We start from the raw sequence: 19,946 nt of genomic DNA, 5'->3' as shown, positions 1-19,946 counted from the left end.
TGAGCAAGTCATTTATCCGCTCAGGGCCTCAGCTTCCACATCTGTAAAATGTAGCTTGAATTGGACTGAATGCTTCCTAACGTTCCTTCCGATTCTGAAATTCTCTAAAGTTGCTGTAAACTTTGTGCCATGTTAGCCCTACACTACTTTTCTGTAATAGCAGGTCACTATGCCTTCCAGGAGAGTAGCCAAGAGGTGCAAGGATGTGTCACTGCAGTGTGAGGCATAATCAGGAAAACTACTGCTTCATTCCCCAGATAGGAAAAGTGAGTGATTCTCAGAAAAGAGAAAAGGAGGAGGAAGGAGCACTGTGCCCTTCAGACCGGGTGTCAGTAGGGCTTATTCCTGCTTCTCTGAATTTGTGTCTGGGCCCTGGCTTCTCTGAGAACAAGTTTTCTGTGGATGGCACCATGCCTTGCTGTAGACAAACGCTTCCCAACATAGTTGCCTGATGAATCAACCTAGAGGCAAAACACATCTTCTGCTGGAGCCAGCAAATTGGCCTGAAACACTCTCTCCAGAGGGTCCAGTAGGGGGAGTCTTGACAGAGGAGACTTCCCCAGGTATATCCAGCCAATCATCCAGCATGGATTTAGGGCCCATGGTGTGCCTGACCATGTCTTAGGGGGTTGGGATTCAGGAGAATAGGACAGGGATCCTACCCTCCAGAAACCCAGAGTCATTCTTCTCGTAAAACGATTAATAAAAAGGGGAAGAAACAGAAAGGTGGATGCTGATCTGAGGGATGAGTATAAATGCAGGAGAGGCTCAGATGTGGAGGCCGTTATGGTCCAGAACATTTGGACAAGCCTTGCAGTGAAGGCAATCTAGAGCAGGCCTGGGTGGGATTATTTGGAGATGGGCAGAAAGTAGGAAACCAGGTATTCCTGTGGAAGTCTGACTGGCCTATATCTTCTGCAGGCCCAGAAAATTTTCTGTTCCCTACCTCACATTCAAAATGCTGGTCTTCAAAACCCCAGAAAAATAAACCTCTGTCCTGCCAGCCACCTACAAATGTCCCTTCTGAAGACCAAAAGATATTTTCAAATTTGTTGGGAGAAAATGATCTGAATATGATGGCCCAAGATGTAGTATGATGGCAGGTTAGTCACTCTGAGGGGTGGACAGTTTCCATAAACGACATCAAAGAATTGCTCAGGTTATGTTCCACAATGATTAAAATTATTTTGGGCTCAGAGGCAAAGGCCAGATGGTTCTCTTCTTGTGTCCTCTGGGAGCACCGACCTATAAAACCAAGAAGAGAGGGGCCAGGGCTGCCCACTGCATCAGCGAGCTCCTACTGTGAGCCCTCCTTCATCACCAGGGATGGGGAATTAGGACTCCTGAAGGACGTTTTCTAGATAACTGAAGTTAATCCTTCATGTTTGATTTTTTTCCTTCTGTTTCAGAAACTAAGCAAATCTTCTAAAAATAAACTACATACTTCCCCTGCACTCTTAAGTTTAGAATGCTCTTAAAGTAACTTTAACCTTTGATAAGCATGTTCAATCAGTTAAAATTACTGTTTACTTTGTTTCAAATTTCCTATTTTCAGAAGCACAATGTAAGAATGCTTGTGAAAATCATTTGCAAAGCAAGAGTAGGAAGGCTTCAGATTAGGCCTGAAGTGGCTCTCTAAGTGATATTCACAAAATTTAAAGTGAATGAATGAATGGATGGATGAATTTTGTTACATCCACTTTCCTTACGCTTCCTACTTGACACTCCATATCCCAAATAAGACCAGTAGCTTGAGAAGAATTTCAGTAAAACTTGCAGTGAACATGTCCGTGGTGACAAGTCCCTGGGTATTAACTGATTCTGTGCCCCCGACTGCAATTTCTGACCCCCAATAAAGATCACATTTCCTTTTTTTTACATGCTTATAGAACTATTCTTTACTTCAGAAAACTTAACTGTATGTAATGATATATCTATTTGTGATTATTTGATGTTTGCATTTCCCCAATAGAGTGCGAATCCCAGTAAAGATGGACAACGACTGTTTTTTTTTTTTAAAGATTTTATTTTTTTCGTTTTTCTCCCCAAAGCCCCCTAGTACATAGTTGTATATTCTTCGTTGTGGGTCCTCCTAGTTGTGGCATGTGGGACGCTGCCTCAGCGTGGTTTGATGAGCAGCGCCATGTCCGCGCCCAGGATTCGAACCGATGAAACACTGGGCCGCCTGCAGCAGAGCGCGCAAACTTAACCACTCGGCCACGGGGCCAGCCCCGACAATGACGGTTTTGCTCACCATTTTACCACCAGCACCTAGTCTAGTAGGTGCTCAGTAATTTTGTGATTAATGACTAAAAGAACATGCGGCAAGTCCAGAGCTCAGATTTCTGATTCTGCTGGTGCTGTCTTGTGTGACCTTAGACAGAGCATTACACCTGCTCTGAGTCTCAGATACCACATTTGGAAGCAGGTCTTCAACAAGATGATCATGAAGTGTTCATCCGCTTTAGACTTCTAATCTATTTAAATGTGAGGAAAGGAGAGAAGATGCCAAGATTAGAGGATGGTCCAGAAGGGACCTGGAGGGGAGGCAGTGGCAGGGCTCATTGGCTGAGCCTCCCCAGGAAATGGCAGAAATGACTCCTGGGAGAAGTGTGACCTCTCTACAGCCATCTAGCCTTTGGAAAAATGGTGAAGGGAAAGAAGTTTCTCACTGAAACCTTCCTTTTCCTTTCTGCATCCCGTTCTTGAAACGCCATACCCATCACCATCATCATGACCACACACCACCTCCAATAAATTACTTTTGTCACGTCTCCCATTCTGTCCTGCATCTAAGAAAATGTTGGAATAAACTCATTCACATATAAGTGCAGTTTTAGGACTTTCCCGTCATTGTACTCTCCTGCCATCAGGCTTTGTGTTTTCCAACTCAGCCTGTTTGGGGGGAATGTCTATCTCATAAATTAATTGGTAAAGATTGAACTTAGGCAAAATGTGGGGGTACTTTTTCAGTGGTCAAAAGGAGAGTTTCATAAAGGTCCCCAAATCCCACCCACTGCTCTGCCAGCCCACCTCAGTGCCTGGCTCCTAGGAGCGCCAGGGAAACCCAAGTGTGCAAACGCAGTTCCCACACATCACTCTGTCATCAAAATCATCATTTGGGTTCTCTGCCTCCCAGAGCCAAGTGAGACATTCACATCAGGAGCAAAATTTAAAGGGGCATCAAAAGCTCCACAATCAACATAATATATTTAATGTAACACTTTAAAGTTAAAATTAATGCAAAAATCCATGATAAACAAGATATCAAATATTTAATAAGCCAAGATCAGTACTGTTGATTTTTTCTTTTGCCTCAGGCTCCAATACGACTCAGCTTAGTACTTCCTTCCATTTGCGCTGGTTGCATCACTGTGCACTGGGGGAGGACTGTCTGGGAAGCACCCAGGGCTCAGATCAGGCTCGTAGTGGTCCACAAACTAGCAGGAAGCCCTCAAGACACTTTCACCTGTTGCCGCCCTTCAGGATGATTCCTGGAGGGACTGTTCCCAAAGACCGAGAAAGAAGCTCTCGCTGGAGCACAGCAGTGCTGTCCTCTGTTGAAACCATTACTGTTCTACACACAGAAATGCCAGAGCCGTGTACGGGGTTTTCACATTTCTCCAGGCACCCATTCTACCCCGGATACTGAAGGTGGCATCCTTGCCATGAAACAGTGAAGTCCTTCATTTCCTGTTCCACCAAACATCCCTGTCCTGAGAAAATCCATAGACGAATATTACTGATCGTTTTCTACCACTCCAGGAGCAAATGCAGGGATGGGGAACAAAGGGAGCTATTTCTCTTTGCTGAGCACTGAGAGAACACGATAAATGGTGACAGGGAAGGCTCTGTGTTCTGAGAGACTTTTAGTGATTCCTGAGGAACACACCCACCCCACTATCCCCCAATGGGGGGGCCGGCATGGGGGTGCCGGGGTGGAGGTGGGGGAGGAGGCACCTCATCAGTGCTGTTAGTCAGGGTTCTGTTAGGGGTCCAGCTCCCCTCTGCTAACGTAGCAGGGGGAGAATGCCAAAGAAGGAATGCTCCTTAATTTAAGTGAATGGCAGGATATTTTTGGAATGGGAGTTAATCCTTTTTAAAAGTAAATGATGGAAGGGGGCCACTCTTGAACGGAGCACTGATACTGCCTAACAGTTGTGGCCAGCATAGACACTGCAAGTCTGATGATGTTCCGGGAAGGCAGGCAGGGCTGACCTCAGGCATCCTGTAGGTGATAGTTCCCTGCTCCTGGTGCCTCAGCAACACCGTGCCCACCTGCAGTCCCAGCATCCATTCTGAGTCATCCCCACTGGCCTTTGGTAGAAATTGAGGACTAAATTTAGCAATGATCTCTCACAATTATTTTTCCATTTTACTAGAAGATTCTTGATTAATAAGAATGTTAAGGAATCTCTAAAGATAATACATCAAGCATTTGTAACAGGCAATATTCCATGGCTAGAGATCCTGCAAAACATACCCTCTAGGGGTAACTTCAGATCCTGAGAATTTCCACATACAGATAGTGAGCTTGAAACAGTTAAATAGCAAAACACTAAGTTAACTAACAGGCTGGCTTCGTGCCCAGTGTATTTGCTCTATAGATATAGAGAGACTGGGAACACTCTCAGAGGACAGGCCTTGCTGAGTAAATGAGGGCCTTTGCTCTTGCTATTCCTCTTTGGAATATTTCCCCCAGATCTCCTGCAGATTTCCCTCCCGCAGTAGGCAGAATGATGTCCCCCACCCCCTTATTTCCATGTCCGAATTTCCAGAACACATGAATGTGTTAGGTTTCACGGCAAGGGGAATTAAAGTTGCAGATGGAATTAAGGTTGCTGAACAGCTGAGCTTGAGTTGGGAAGATTATCCTGGATTATCCCAGTGGACCCAAATGCAATCACAAGGGCCTCATCAGCAGAAGAAGGAGGCAAAAGGGAGAGTGAGAGAGATGGCAGTGTCAGAAGGACTCAGCCTGACCTTGTTGGCTTTAAAGATGGAGGAATGGAGACATGAGCTGAGGATTGTGGGCAGCCTCTGGAAACTGGAAACAGCAAGAAAGCTGATTCTCTCTAGAGCCTCTAAAAGGAACACCACCATGCCAACACCTAGCTTTTAGCCCAGAAGACCCATTTTGGATTCTGAATTCAAGAACCACAAGATGATAAATTTGTGTTGTTTTAAGCCACTGTTTGTGATAATTTGTTACAGCAGCAGTAGGAAACTAATACATCTCATCATTTGATCTAAGCTCAAATGTCATCTTCTCAAAGAGGCTTTTCTTGACACCCCTCACCTGCTAAAGTATCTTCCTATGCCCAGGCAGTCTGTATAACACACTTTTATTTTCATTTGCTTATGGTTATCTAAAATTATTTTATTTATGTTTTTATTCCTCTTCCCTCTCACAAGAATGTAAGTGGTAGGAGGGTAGGGACTTTGTTGCTTTTATTCACCGATGCATCTCCATTGCTTAGATATCACTACATGGTAGGCATTTAATAAATATTTGTTGTATGGATGAGCCTTAAATTGTTGAAGATCATAACCCTTTTGGCGCTGCTTAATCACAATTAGGGAGCAGCAATTAGAAGAGTCCCACGCCCGGTAGGTCCTGCGTTGCAAGGAACTGCTCAACAGAAAATGGGAATAGAAAGAGTAATGGCAAATAGGAACTTCCAAATAGGCAATCAGTTGCTTAATTTTAGGTAGGGCAGGCAAAAAATTTGAATAATCAGACTATCCCTGAGCAACTGCAGATCAAAGAGTCCTTTGTGATTGCCAAGAATTACAGTTTGTGAAGATGGGAACAGGATGAAAAGATGGGTAATCTAAACTAATTACATAAATATTGCTTAATCATCACAATTCTTAAGGGGTCACACGCAAAAATGCCTCGTAAGGAGAAAAGATGGATAAAACAGGACAAAATAGTAAGATTAGTTTTTCTTATTGATGCGTCAATTCTCTAATGGAGATTATGAAGATTACCAGGTTCAGCTAAAGATCGCAGTGCTGATTATGCTGATTACCTCTCCAGTTTTCTTAGTCTGAAATAAGACCTGGTTCCTAAAAAGACACCCTCAGAAAGGGCTGGCCGCCAGGGAGGCAGGATCAGCCCAGTCCAGCGAGCGAAGTTGTACTGACACGTCTGGCGTCACCACCCTAGAAGATGCCTCCAGGCTCAGTATCCCGTCAAGCTGGTGCTCGCCAAGCACCGCGCCCCAGATCCAAATGATCACACCCGCCTCCGCACAGCGGACTCTGAGCCAGGCAAAGCCAGGAGGAACTTGCCCCAGTGCCCCGAGGCCCTACGTGCAGCCAGCCAATGGCCATGGGACTGGGGCGGGACCTCGGGTATCGGGCCAATGGGATGCGGCGCGACTGGAGGGCAGGCCGGGTCCCAGGCGGCGGGGTTCGCAGCCCAGCCCCCGGCCATGTGGGACCCTCGCGGGGCTGAGGCGTGCGCGGCGGCGCTCGGGGGCGCGCTCTTGCTGCTGCTTTTCGCGCTGGGCGTCCGCCAGCTGCTGAAGCAGAGGCGGCCGGCCGGCTTCCCCCCGGGGCCGTCGGGGCTGCCCTTTATCGGCAACATCTACTCGCTGGCCGCCTCAGCCGAGCTCCCGCACGTCTACATGAGAAAGCAGAGCCAGGCGTACGGCGAGGTACGGCCCGACGGGCCGCGGACAGGGCGGGTCCGGGCCTCCCTCCGGGTGGGCTGACGGCCGCTGCCATGCCCCAGCTGTCGGGTCCCGCCCAACCGGAGCCCCGCCCCGTGACGTCCCGGGGGAGCCGGGCGGGATCCTCCGCCGCCTAGGGCGCCGAGGGCGTGCTCCCGCGCTTGCGCAGTGGGCCCACGGGCCGTGCCGCTTTGGCCGAGCGGGGCGCTGTCCTCAGCAGATGGAGCTCCGGCCCAGTTTCCCCGCCCCGCGGGCCCGACGGTTCGGTTAGGGGCAACCGACGGCTTCTCGGTGAAACGAGGCGTCCGGATTCTGGGACCCAGTTAATGGTTAGGAGGTTCTTGGAGGCTTCAGTGAGGACGGCTGGTCTAGGCGCTGGCTGTGCGGATTAGGGAGCGCAGGGGACGGCCCGGGCCCGGAAGGGGGCTCTGGGAGACGACTGGGAAAGAGCGAACGAATTAGTGACTGAACTCAGTGCGGGGTCCACAGCGCAGGGGCGGCGGTGACGTCCCGACTGGCCAGGAGCGTCCTCGTGGCCAACGCGGCTGCGCCTGCTGTGGGCCGGCCTCCCCCCGACGGGGACTGGAAAATCGGTAAAATCGAATGGCGCTCATCTGTGCTATTAGGTGCAAGGGAGGCAGAGGAAAAAGAAGGGAGCAAAAATGAAAAGGATGCCTGCGCTGAAGAGCAGACGTGCTGGGCCTGACTCCGCCTTAGACTTAGGTTGAAAGCCGCCAAACATGTTAACCTTTCCCGCTGCGGCGGCATTTGATCTTAGTTGTGAAAGGCCGCGAAAGGGCTCTCGTGGACTGAGAAGTCTCCCAGTTCTCGCAAAGTCTCGAAGTTAGTATAAGTTGTTAGAATACCATGCCGTTTTGGAAGTGGGAGGAGGCTGTTATCTCCTGAACTTCTGGAAGGATTTGGAGGTGTTTCCTCGCAGAAAAAAACTTGGCCTGGAAAATTGCTTATGGGGAATGACAGTCACTTCAAGTGACACGTGCTTTTTTTAAGTCTGTGAATTCAGTTCTTTATAATTCTTGAAAGGAAGACAACCAGTCTTCAGGTCTCACGTATTCATTTTAAAGGCAATCCTAGATAGAAATGTACCGCATTGAGAAGTACCATTTCCTTGGAGATTCGCTCTGAATGTGTAAACTTCTGCAGTGACTTTAATCTTCATCCAGGTTTCCAGAAGCACTCCCTAGCTGGCAAAGCTAGTACAAATGATTTTTACGGGTTATTTTCAGGTAAATGTGAGGACAATAAAATAATTCCTTTAAGGCAAGTAAGGTTGACAACTTACTAATTTATTAATATAGTAACCATTTATTGAGACCTTTATGCCCAGCACTGAATGAGATTCTATAGAGGGTTCAAAGATGAAAGAGATGAAGTCACTGATTCTGAGGAGTTTATAATTTAGCAGGCAAGCAGAAGACAAGAATATGAATGTTTCTGGTTCAAGGTAGTATTAAATAAGTGCCATGGGAGCTTCTAGGCAGGTGCTGTGGTGGTTCAAAAGAGAGAGGAAGAGAGCGCACCAAGAAAGGCTTGGTAGCGGATGGTCCCTCAAGACTTCCCATGGTTTGGACTGTATGGCGGTAAGGGAGGCATTCCAAATGAGGGAACAGTCCCAGGAAAGGTTGAAAAGTATGTGGCACTTCTTTATCAGTTTTCATCAGCAGCACTTTTCACATTCCTCTGTTATTAGCACTAAGCCCATGGTGTTGTAATAATATGCTTAAAAGTGTGTCTCCACCACTCTTCATTATTGAGCATATATTTATCAATTGTCGTCATATGCTCTGTACTGTCCTAGGTGTGAAGATGTAGCAGTGAACAAAACAGACATAAAAATCCCTGCCTTCGTGTAGCTTACATTCTAGTGTGAGGGAAGATGGACAACATAAGCACAATAAGTAAATTATGTAATATGTTAGAGTACAGAGTATCAAGTAAACTAAATCAGGGTAAGGGAGATGGAGAATGCCAGGGGGTAAAATTTTAAATGGGTTATAGTCAGAGCAGCCCTCACTATAAAGAAGGCATCTGAGCAAAGACTTAAATGAAATGAAGGAGCAAGCTGTAGGAATATCTAGGGGAAGAACATTCCAGGCCAAGAGAACAAGTCCAAAGGCCATGAAGCAGGAGTATGCCATGTTGAGGGTCACCTATAATGAGACAAGAGGCTGTTGTGATAACATATGGGAGAAATGAAGGTGGCTTGGATCAGAGTGTCACTGATAGAAGTGGCAATTGTCATCTTCTGTTTATATTCTGTAAGTAGGAACAACATGACTACTGACCAGTGATGTGGAGCTTGGGAGAAAAATGGAGTCAACTTTGGCAGTTTTGGACGTGAACAGCTTAAAGGATGGATTCTCTATCCTTTCTTAATTGTTATTAATTGACATAGTGAAAAATTGTGGGTAGAGCTGCTTTGGGGGGAGGGGAAGAGACTTGAAGATCGTAGACTGAAGGCAAGGAAGGTGTTTGATGTGTTCCTATTTCCATCTCTGCCAGCATGATAACTAGCCCATAATAATACTAAAAATTATTGAATAAATCAAAGAATATATAAACCTAATCTTGGACCCTTCCATAGCTCGAAACACCTTATGGATAAGTTTCCACAGTTTGATTCATAAGCCTTACCAAAACTCCTTGAAAAAAACATATACCAGAATGGATGCTAGTTCAAGTAAGTTTCCCCAGTTGTACCCTCGAATAGAGGACCATCTCAAATTTCTGCGTGAATGTGGATTGTATAACATCTTTCCCAAGCCGTGGTTTCTCCTTGGTTTTGTAGTCCCTAGAGTCTGCAGCCCGACGGCTTTCCCCTGAAATACAACTCCCCTGTTTGTTCTGCCTCTTTACTGAAACAACTTTCAACCCTGGGGTCTTGTACCATCCTTGTGAAATAGTCTGTTTTTTTCCTGCATCAGGACCACTGTGTAATCACCAGTGACATCCTTTTACTATCTTTGCTGTGTATTGTGATTTATAATAAGAAATATATATTTGGTCTCTGTCCCTTTCCTGGCTCATAGCTCCTAATACCCTTGGAATTTCTTACGAGATAAGAGTAATAAAGGCATGTTTTGTTATTCGTAACAAGCCCCTTTAAACCACACGTGAGTTTTGCTAATGAAATAATTTTTGGAAAGCGCCTAAGGATGGGAGATTGTTCCTAGGAGAACCAACCAGGATTAGAGGCTCAGAACTTTCAGCCCCACCCCCTTAACTCTGGGGGGGGGAGAGGGGCTGGAGGTTGATTCAATCACTGACAGCCAATGATTTAATCAATCATGCCTAGGTAATAAAGCCTCCATAAAAATCCCTGAATTATAGGGTTCAGAGAGCTGCTGTGTTGGTGAACATGTGAAAGTAAGTGGAGGGTAGCATGCCTGGAAAGAACATGAAAGCTCCACACCCATTTCTCCACACCTTGCCCTATGTATCTCTTTCATATGGCTGTTCCTGAGTTATATCCTTTTATAATAAATTGGTAATCCATTAAGTAAAATATTTTCCTGAGTTCTGTGAACCACTCTAGCAAGTTAATCAAACCCAAGGAGCAGGTGGTGGGAACCTCTGATTTATAGCCTATTGGTCAGAAGCATAGGTAATACCTGGACTTGCAGTTGGACTCTGAAATGGAGGTGCATTTGTGGCACTGAGCCCTTCACCTGTGGAATCTGACACTATTTCCAGGTAGATCGTGTCAGAATTGAGTTAAATTGTAGGACTCTCAGCTGGTATCCCAGAATTGCTTGATGTGTGGAAAACTACACATCTGGTGTCAGAAGTGAGAGCAGAGGAGACACACAGGAGGAGTTTTTCTTTGTATCTGCTAAAATTACGCTTAAGGGAAAAGACTTTCCTTTAAGACCATTTCACCACTGCTTTGGGAACTGAGAGAGTTCCACCTTGACTTGGCTAGTAGCCATTCCCTTTATGCTGAAACTCTGCCACTGCCACTTTTGACTAGTACCACTGTTTGTGGCAGGCAGTCCACATTCCTTCTCCAAGGTTCTGGATGCACCTGCTGCTCAGGTGGCAGGGCCTGTCCCTGTGCCAAAGACTCCATTGCTCAGCTGGTTAATTCTCTTACTACTTGGAGGTCTTCATAACTTTGCTGCTATAAGTACTTTTGCTGAATTTCTATCCTCTGCTAAGCCTCCTGTTTTTTTCTGAAGTAGCTCCACCTGTTTGCACAGAGATGAGGCTTGACTCAGTATTTTGGTTCTAAAAAGCTCTTGGCCAACCCCTAAAAGGATGGGGATAATCAATCTTTGCATCCCACTGATAAGGTAGCATTATTCCCTCACTGGACTAGGCCCTTTTATTGGCCAACTAGAATAGACTACAGTAGTCTCCCCTTATCCACTGGTGATACGTCCCAAGACCCGCAGTGGATGCCTGAAACTGTGGATAGTACCAAACCCTATATATACTATGTTTTTTCCTATATACATACCTATGATAGAGTTTAATTTATAGATAGGCGCAGTAAGAGATTGACAACAATAACTAATAATAAACTAGAACAATTATAACAATATACTATAATAAAAGTTACCGTAGCTCTTAGCAACCTCCGCATACAATTTTTTTCTTAAAAGTTGAGGACTTTCACCTTTTCACTTAAAGGAAGCACTTTGTGGCTTCTCTTTTGCATGTCTCAATTGCCAGCATCACTACTCTTGTACTTTGGGGCCATTATTAAGTAAAATAAGGGTGGCTTGATCACAAGCACTGCAATACTGACAGTTGATCTGATAACTGAGATGGCTACTAAGTGACTAACAGGTGGATAGCATATACAGCGTGGATATGCTGGGCAAAGAGGTGATTCACATCCCAAGTGGGATGGTTCGAGATTTCATTGTGTTACTCAGAACGATGGACAATTTAAAACTTATAAATTGTTTATTTCTGGAATTTTCCATATAATATTTACAGACTGCAGTTGACTGCAAGTAACTGAAACTGTAGAAAGCAAAACCATGGATAAAGTCTCCAGCAAGGCATAGGATGGATATTCTGTCTTGCCTTCTCATTAGCTGAGGGGAAACCACCCATGCCAATGTGGTGAATGCCTTTCCTCCAAGGTCAGATTCCCTTAGAGCCTTTTTTGTTAACGTCATGGAATTCAAGGACCTAAATACAAATAAGCCTAGTTACAATATGCGTGTACTTTGTTGACCTTAAACAAATAGACAACCAGCTCTTTGAGATTAGCAAAGAATTGCAATTTGGGGTCTGCAACCATGGCGAACCACATGCAAGACCCCTGCAACAAGGGAAGGAGAAACTCTTTTATAGAGGGGAAGAGGAATTTAGGAGGGCTTTTGTAAACAAAGAGTTCTGAGGTGTAAGTGGCTTTTTATTGGCTGAGTTGTGACAGTCTCTCATTGACTGAGATTCTTGCCAGCCAAAAAAGAAGAAATCTTGGGGCTGGTGCTGTGGCCTAGTGGTTAAGTTCACACACTCCTCTTCCACGGCAGGGATTCATGGGTTTGGATCCTGGGCATGGACCTATACACCGCTCCTCAAGCCATGCTGTGGCAGTGTCCCACATACAAAAAATAGAGGAAGATTGGCACAGATGTTAGCTCAGGGGCAATCTTCCTCAAGCAAAAAGAGGAAGGTTGGCCACAGATTTTAGCTTAGGGGCAATCTTCCTCAACAAAAAAAGAAAGAAAGAAAAAGAGGAAATCTTTCTTCCCGTTGGGTTCTGCTGTCCATGTAGGGTGTGAGAGCTCCCCCTTTTGGCTTCCCGACTCCAATTTAATGAGGTTTCTGTTCATTAATTTAACAACTTCAAAGCTCTCTCTCAGGCCTTTGACAACCCCCTTCCCTATCTAAGCCTGGAGTAATAAAACATATGTAGATGGTGCCGCTTCCTCATTCATCTTAAAAATGAAAAGAGATTCTTAGATATCATTGAATGATTTGAGCTGGAATAACTCTTAAAAGAGCATCTAAAGGAAGTATCGTATTTTCTCTGGCAACCCTGAAGCCCAAAAAGGTTAAAGAATCTGCCCAGGGTCCTATATCTATTTAATGGCACAGCTTAAACTAGAACCCAAGCCTCCTGAGGTCAGTACTCTTTCCATTATACCATTTATAAGATTGCGTCTTCATGGACTGAAAGCATCATGAACTCCTAGTGTTTGATATGCCTTGTAGAGAGAAGACACTCTAAACATGGTCAGTTGAGTAATGAATGCCTACATTTTCAGGGAAGCATAAATACTGGGAGAGCTGGGCTTAATGTGGATTTTTGTGGGTATATTTCTCCATAGATTTTGCCGTTTAAATGTTTTTCTTTTTTTCTCAAAGATCTTCAGTTTAGATCTTGGAGGTATATCAACTGTGGTTCTAAATGGCTATGATGTAGTGAAGGAGTGCCTTGTTCATCAAAGTGAAATTTTTGCAGACAGACCATGTCTTCCTTTATTCAAGAAGATGACAAAAATGGGAGGTATGTTTATTTTCACCTGTTTACTGCCTTACTAAACTATTTTGAATCACATCCCTTATTTTATGTAAATTTAGTACATAGTTTGGATTCTATTGTACTGATTAGGAAAATATTAATTAGCTAATTCATTAATTTAAGTTACAGAATCTAGTATTTGAGGACATTTCAGGCTGCATTACACTCATATTTAGACCACTGTATACTAATTCTACTGTTGAAATCCAGTTGTAATAAATATTGTAAATAATATTTAAAGAATTAGCACTTAATATCTGCAGGTTCTGTGAAACAAGTTGAGAACACACGTACGTGCATACACGCTTGAATCAAAAATGACTTTGAAGCCAGTCTTGAATACTTGGTAACGTTTTTACTATCATTTTGCTTATAGGCTTATAGAACCTGAAGCAGCCTTTCTTAATTAATCAATATGATATGTAAATGAAGAATTGTTGGGTTTGTGGAAAGGACTGGGATTCTCTGTGGGTTAGTATTGATGAGCGTTGGATGAGTACATAGTCAACAAAGGAGAAAGGCTGAAAGTTAACAGAAAGGGAGAAGAAGGCAGCAACAGAGAGCCTAAAATAGAATGTTGAAGTCAAATACTATGGCTTTAATACTTAATAGTATGAGTTTTTACAATAGTGGTGTCCAAAATTCTCCAATTTAATGAGAAGTTCACACTTAATTTCAAGGAAAAATTTAACAATATCTTGCTTACATAGCCTAAAAAAGACATTGTTTGAAAAGAAAAATAAAAATTAGCTATATATTAAATCACAAAGCAAATCAACTAATGCAAAGAAAACACCAGTTTAAAAGGCCAAATTCTCAGGCCAGAGTATAATGATTCTTGAGATCAAAATCTCCAGCTTCTTAAATACTCTTCTAAATAATAATTAGGCCAAAGAAGAAATTATACCACAATTATAAAAGAAGACCTTTAAAGAAATTATGAAAATGAAACATGATGAGATCAGACTGGTATTTGGGATAAAGTATATATTATATATTTTTCAAATCTATAAATTTATAGTTTAAACTATTTTATTATAAAGATAAAATAAGCATTCAACTTAAGACTTTTCAAAAAACAGTATGAGGAAAATAGTTAGAAAATTGTATGTGTTGTTTTCAGATGAATATGCACTGACCTTGGAACTGGGAAATCAGAGTCACCATTCCCCACTTTTTGAATGGGAAAAAGTTGCCCTCTAGGTGGGTGCAACCCGTGCCTGGGCATATGGCGCGGCCAGTGTAGTTATAACAAGGCTTCTCTGTACTTTCTCGTATGTGTATCCCATGTGCATACATTTCCCTACAGCTTGCTCTGATCTCAGTGCCTTTGCACTAGCTGTTCCCTCTACCAGCAGTGATCTTTCCCTGGATATCTGCTTGACTTACTCTCTCATCTCCTGTATCTTTACTTATGTCACCTTCTCAGTGAGGCTTTCCCTGACCACACTGTATCTCCTTTCTTGCTATATAATTTGTTTGCCTCTCCTCACTAGTATGTAAGGTCTATGAGAGTAGGGATCTTTGCCTCCTTTGTTCACTGATACATCTGTGACGCTTAGAACACTGCCTGGAACATAGCGGGTGCTCCGTAAATACACATTGAATGAGTATTTGTTGAATGAATAGTCATCTGGGAGTATGGAAAAGAGAATGGACTTTGGGAATATGAGATTGCTGACAGAACTAAAGACCCCTTTATGTATGGGTAACTTTATCATAAGCTCCAAATGCAAAAATTGCTGCACAAAAATTGTGGAAATGTAAATTACATAGGTACTTCACGTAGACACGAGAACATGACATTTTTCGTCATAAGTAAGCCTATGTACCAATTATGAATGAAATTTTGAGTAAAGTACCTGTTACATAAATATAAGTGCTGAAGATACTGTGTGTTTCTTGATAGTTAATTTAAACGGAAAATATTCAATAGAAGCCACATCAGAACAGCAGAGTATACTGTGGAGACTCTGAAATTTTAAGGCAAGAATATCAATATTAGAAGTGTGAGTTTCATGTTTGCCCTGTCTTAGTTCAGGCTGCTATAACAAAAATACCATAGACTGAGTGGCTTAAACAACAAACATTTATTCTCAAAGATCTGGAGGCTGGGAAATCCAAGATCAAGAGACTAGCAGATCCAGGGTCTGGAAAGAGCCTGCTTCCTGGCTTGTAGACAGCAGCGTCTCCCTGTCTCTTCCATGGCCCAGAGCAGTCATCTCATCTCGTGTCCCTTCTTATAAGAGCACTAAGCCCGTTCATGAGAGCTCCGCCCTCATGACCTAATTACCTTCCAAAGGCCCCACTTCCTGATACCATCATGTTGGGGATTAGGCTTCAATATATAAATTTTGTGGGGACACAAATATTCAATCTCTAGTACCCTCCTTTTGGTTTGAGTATTTCCACCACATTGACAGCTCATTCAGGCCACCCTGGCCTCTGCAAGAGGTATCTTGTTAGGTAACATATTCCTTTAACAGGAGAAAATTTGTATTCTAAAATTTGGTTTCTTAAAGGAGAAAATTTCTAATCCTAGAAGAATGATTTTCAGCTGTTTGCTTAGTCCAAGATAAAATTTTGCCCATAGAACATGCAGTCATTTGTCTTTTGTAAATTAGGCTTATGTAAAAATTGGATAATAAAGTTCACCCAGGCCTCTTTCACCCAGGTTGAATTATGCAAGACTGTCCAGTTTCTTGTGGTGGGAGAATTATAGGTCTATTCTGCCTGTCCCCAGATGAGAAATTGACAAGCTTTATCTGTTTATAGTATTCTGTGGCTAATGAAGAACAGAGAACACGGCTTAACCACTGAGTCTAGTTCTAGTTTTTTAGAAAGATAATTTGGAGAAGAATGACTAACCACCCTTTTTTTTTTTAATCCATAGCATTTTCAGCTTTTAAACACAGGGATATAGGTATGATAAAATTATACCTCTTCTTTCTTTTTTCTCAGGCTTACTCAATGCCAGATATGGCCGAGGATGGGTTGATCACAGAAGATTAGCTGTAAACAGCTTTCGCTATTTTGGATATGGCCAAAAGTCTTTTGAATCTAAAATCTTAGAAGAAACCAAATTTTTCATTGATGCTGTTGAAACATACAAAGGTAGACCGTTTGACTTTAAACAATTAATAACAAATGCTGTTTCAAACATAACCAATCTGATCATTTTTGGAGAACGATTCACCTATGAAGATACTGATTTTCAGCACATGATTGAGTTATTTAGTGAAAATGTGGAGCTAGCTGCCAGTGCCTCAGTCTTCCTGTATAATGCCTTTCCATGGATTGGCATCTTACCTTTTGGAAAACTTCAACAGCTGTTTAGAAATGCAGATGTGGTCTATGAGTTTCTCTCCAGGCTTATTGAAAAAGTTTCTGTCAACAGAAAGCCTCAGTTACCTCAGCATTTTGTTGATGCTTATTTAGATGAGATGGATCAAGGTCAAAATGACCCGTCATCTACTTTCTCCAAAGAAAACCTCATTTTCTCCGTGGGTGAGCTCATCATTGCTGGAACTGAAACTACAACCAATGTGCTACGGTGGGCTATTCTTTTCATGGCCCTTTATCCTAACATTCAAGGTGAGGATTCTCTCCATCTCAAGTCCTGTCCTTACATTTAGGGCTCACACGTGTTTGAGAGTCTTTGGCCATGTACAAAGCATTTTATACAGGAACTGCTGCTGTGATACCTAGAAGAAAAATGTTTAATAGTTATAAAGAGTTTTCAAATCTGTTTTCTCAATTCATGTGAAAACTTCTGAGGTAGGTCTTATTACGCCTGTTTTATAAATGAGGGAACTCGCTGAGTGGCTCATTTGCCCAAACTCAGCTGCTGGATGTAGCAGAGATGAGACCTGAACCCTCGTTTTTTTAATCCAAGTTTTATGCTTCACTATTTTCCTTGCTGAGAGTGATGTTACTCCAATTCTGGATTTGTTTAATTTTTATTACTTTTCATGTATTTTTCACAACAAAGTTACTCAGCGCATTGGCTACTGGTAGTACAAGATATATGGCATATGTTTAAATCGAACTCCCAGATAATAAAAAAATCTGAGTCTGGGTGTGCCTATACCCTGTTGACTTATTATAGGTTATACTTTGTTTTCTCTCCAAGGGAAATTGCTTTAGATGTAATTCTAAGAATAGCATAATAACTTAAACACTTTTTCTCTGACAGGACAAGTTCAGAAAGAGATCGATTTAATTATGGGACCCAGTGGGAAGCCATCTTGGGACGACAAATGCAAAATGCCTTATACTGAGGCAGTTTTGCACGAAGTTTTAAGATTCTGTAATATAGTGCCATTAGGGATCTTCCATGCAACCTCTGAAGATACAGTTGTACGTGGTTATTCCATCCCTAAAGGCACAACAGTAATTACAAACCTTTATTCTGTACACTTTGATGAAAAGTACTGGAGAGACCCAGAAATATTCTATCCTGAGCGATTTTTGGACAGCAGTGGATATTTTGCCAAGAAGGAAGCTTTCATTCCTTTCTCCTTAGGTAAGAGCACCCTTACAGGGGCACAACTTCAGGACAGACTAGAGTGATGATTCATCATGTGTGACTTCTTAATTTGAGGCATAATGTTGTAGAATTAAATATGCCAACTCTGAAAACGTAGCATTGATTCTTACAGGAGAGAATGGTTTAATTAGAGGTCATTAACACCAGTTTCTACTCAAAATAAAAAAGCCTTAATTTAGTAACTAGAGAGAAACTGTTGAGGGGCTCTGACTTCTTCTGAAACTTTTTTGCTTGTAGACTTTTAGCTTGTAGTCAAAACTCATAGAGCTAGAAGTCAGTAACAGGTGGCTTGAGAAACTGAGACCCAGGGAGGGAAATAACATCATAATGTGAAGTGAAACTAGAATCTAGCTCTCTTGGCTCCAGTTTATTATACCTCATCTCCAAAAATGTTGCTTCTGCTGTGAAAAAGTACACAGATCACAGGACCCATGGAAGATGGACTGGAAACTCTTCCTTTCTCTGGCGAAGGGGACACATTCAGTCATTTGAAATGAAATGAGCTTCTCCTGGATCTATAGAACAAACTGTCACACCTCAAATGAGATCTTTCATGGCATATCTTAGGCACTGTTGCAACGTGCAAGGAAAGTGGGGAATGAGACTTATTTTAATAAGCTTAGAAAACTCCATGACCTGACAAAAGAAGGTAAAGAAATAGGCTCTGGGAGCTGAAGTGCCAATTTCTATTCTTTGAAGTTTAAGAAAAATCCTTTAATAAACATAACTTTAAATTTCAGATTTCCTGAATGACACCCACATATTAGACGTAAATTTCGGTAAATATTGTGTATTTTGAAAAATTACTATGTCTCTCTTTTGTTCGTTTAGGGAGAAGACATTGTCTTGGAGAACAGCTGGCTCGGATGGAAATGTTCCTGTTTTTTACAGCATTGCTTCAGCGGTTTCACTTGCATTTTCCGCATGAACTGGTTCCACATCTGAAACCCAGGTTAGGCATGACACTGCAACCCCAGGCCTACCTCATCTGTGCAGAAAGACGCTGAAAGCGCCTGGCTGTTTTGTGGAACAAGGCTGTATGTTCGCCTCACCCTTGAACCTTGTTTAATCACTGTGTGTGTTTTGACAAAAGTCACAGCATCATAAAGCCAAATGAACACAGATGTGGCTTTAAAAATCATACTAACACAGTAAGCATTAGCTATGATTTTTTTCAAGCTTTTATGACTTCTAAGGTAGAATTATCTGTTGAGGAAAACAAAGGCTCAATGACAGGTATTGCTAAGAAGGGCCATTGATGTCCTAAGCAGAGCCTGATTTTTCAGCCTCTTATTAAGTACCAGGTACCTCCCATCCCTTCCTGACTCCGTCTTGCTCCTGTTCTGGGGGCTTTGCTTCCAAATCCCAATGCCAGCTCCCTTCTGGTCTGGTACTAGTTCAGTTTATTAGAGGACTAAAGGAGAAATTAGAACCTAAATAAATGAGTTTGGACTACAGAGGTATTGTAGACATAGTGGCAGATGATAGAAGAAATATCTATATTTTAATGTAGAACCTACCAGTGCTTTCAAATCTTGCTCCCTTCTATGTCTTCATAAGAATTATGTCATGTTTCCTATAAATGAGGGACTCAGTGACCCCTGAGTATCTGTCCCCGTAGCAGCAGTTCATTAGGTAGGAAATTACAATTATATATTTAAAATAAAAATGACATGTAACTATTAATTCTTTGTAGGCACGGACATTTTGTCTAGTACCACTCTTTTCCAAAACCAGTCACAGGGTTTAAAGATTGAATCCTTTTACCTTTGTGAAGTCTCTGGGAATTTCCTTCCATTACTGTTATTTTTCTAAATATAATACTATTCAAATCAAAAGAAACATGCTTTAGATCCAGAGTAATTGTATAAATTGGGACGCTTGAGAGTGATGGGCTTGTATTAATAATTATGCCAGGAAATCAAGTGTAAACTGTGACTGTCCTGATCAAACTGGTGTGCATGTCCAACTATTTATTGTTTTTTTTACATTATTTCTTCTAAAGTTTTACATTAAGATTCATGCTCTTGTAACTTGGCTCATGAAGTAGTCACAGCCTCAGAGTAAATGCACATAACAATGACTTCTGTTAAGAATATCAATTTAACCTTAGTTTGACTCATCTGTTGAATATTTTCAAGTTTCTGTGTGGTAATTCAGGCGTCTTTGCATTCCTGATGCTTTAAGATGTTTCTAGTTGCAAAGGGAAGAT

At 42.4% G+C, this 19,946-nt stretch overlaps 1 protein-coding gene across 9 annotated transcripts; it reads left to right on the top strand.

Moving 5' to 3' along the window:
* The first annotated feature begins 6,263 nt into the window (after positions 1–6,263).
* On the top strand, positions 6,264–19,686 carry CYP2R1 (cytochrome P450 family 2 subfamily R member 1). Of its 9 annotated transcripts, none has more exons than XM_070274811.1 (6): positions 6,264–6,665; positions 13,029–13,170; positions 16,147–16,299; positions 16,624–16,779; positions 17,381–17,710; positions 18,566–19,686. In XM_070274811.1, exons 1-6 carry the CDS (start codon positions 6,372–6,374, stop codon positions 18,739–18,741), a joined length of 1,251 nt encoding a protein of 416 aa, XP_070130912.1. In that variant the 5' UTR covers positions 6,264–6,371; the 3' UTR covers positions 18,742–19,686. The 9 variants fall into 9 exon arrangements, with proteins under 9 accessions (XP_070130912.1, XP_023501851.2, XP_023501852.2 ...); XM_070274815.1 differs by lacking the exon at positions 6,264–6,665 and adding an exon at positions 6,848–7,273; XM_070274814.1 differs by lacking the exon at positions 6,264–6,665 and adding an exon at positions 6,865–7,009.
* The last annotated feature ends 260 nt before the right edge of the window (positions 19,687–19,946 follow it).

The sequence above is a fragment of the Equus caballus genome, chromosome 7 (assembly GCF_041296265.1).
Source record: "Equus caballus isolate H_3958 breed thoroughbred chromosome 7, TB-T2T, whole genome shotgun sequence".
In the NCBI taxonomy this organism is placed as follows: domain Eukaryota; kingdom Metazoa; phylum Chordata; class Mammalia; order Perissodactyla; family Equidae; genus Equus; species Equus caballus.
The sequence above is the reverse complement of the archived record's forward strand: the minus strand, read 5'-3'. Positions and strand labels throughout refer to the sequence as shown.

Bases quoted from the DNA above. Each gene is read 5' to 3' on its own strand.
- CYP2R1 (XM_023646083.2), top strand. From the start codon at position 6,372: ATGGGATGCGGCGCGACTGGAGGGCAGGCCGGGTCCCAGGCGGCGGGG. The intron at 6,666-13,028 runs GTACGGCCCGAC...TTTTTCTCAAAG, and splicing joins AGAGCCAGGCGTACGGCGAG to ATCTTCAGTTTAGATCTTGG. The intron at 13,171-16,146 runs GTATGTTTATTT...CTTTTTTCTCAG, and splicing joins GAAGATGACAAAAATGGGAG to GCTTACTCAATGCCAGATAT.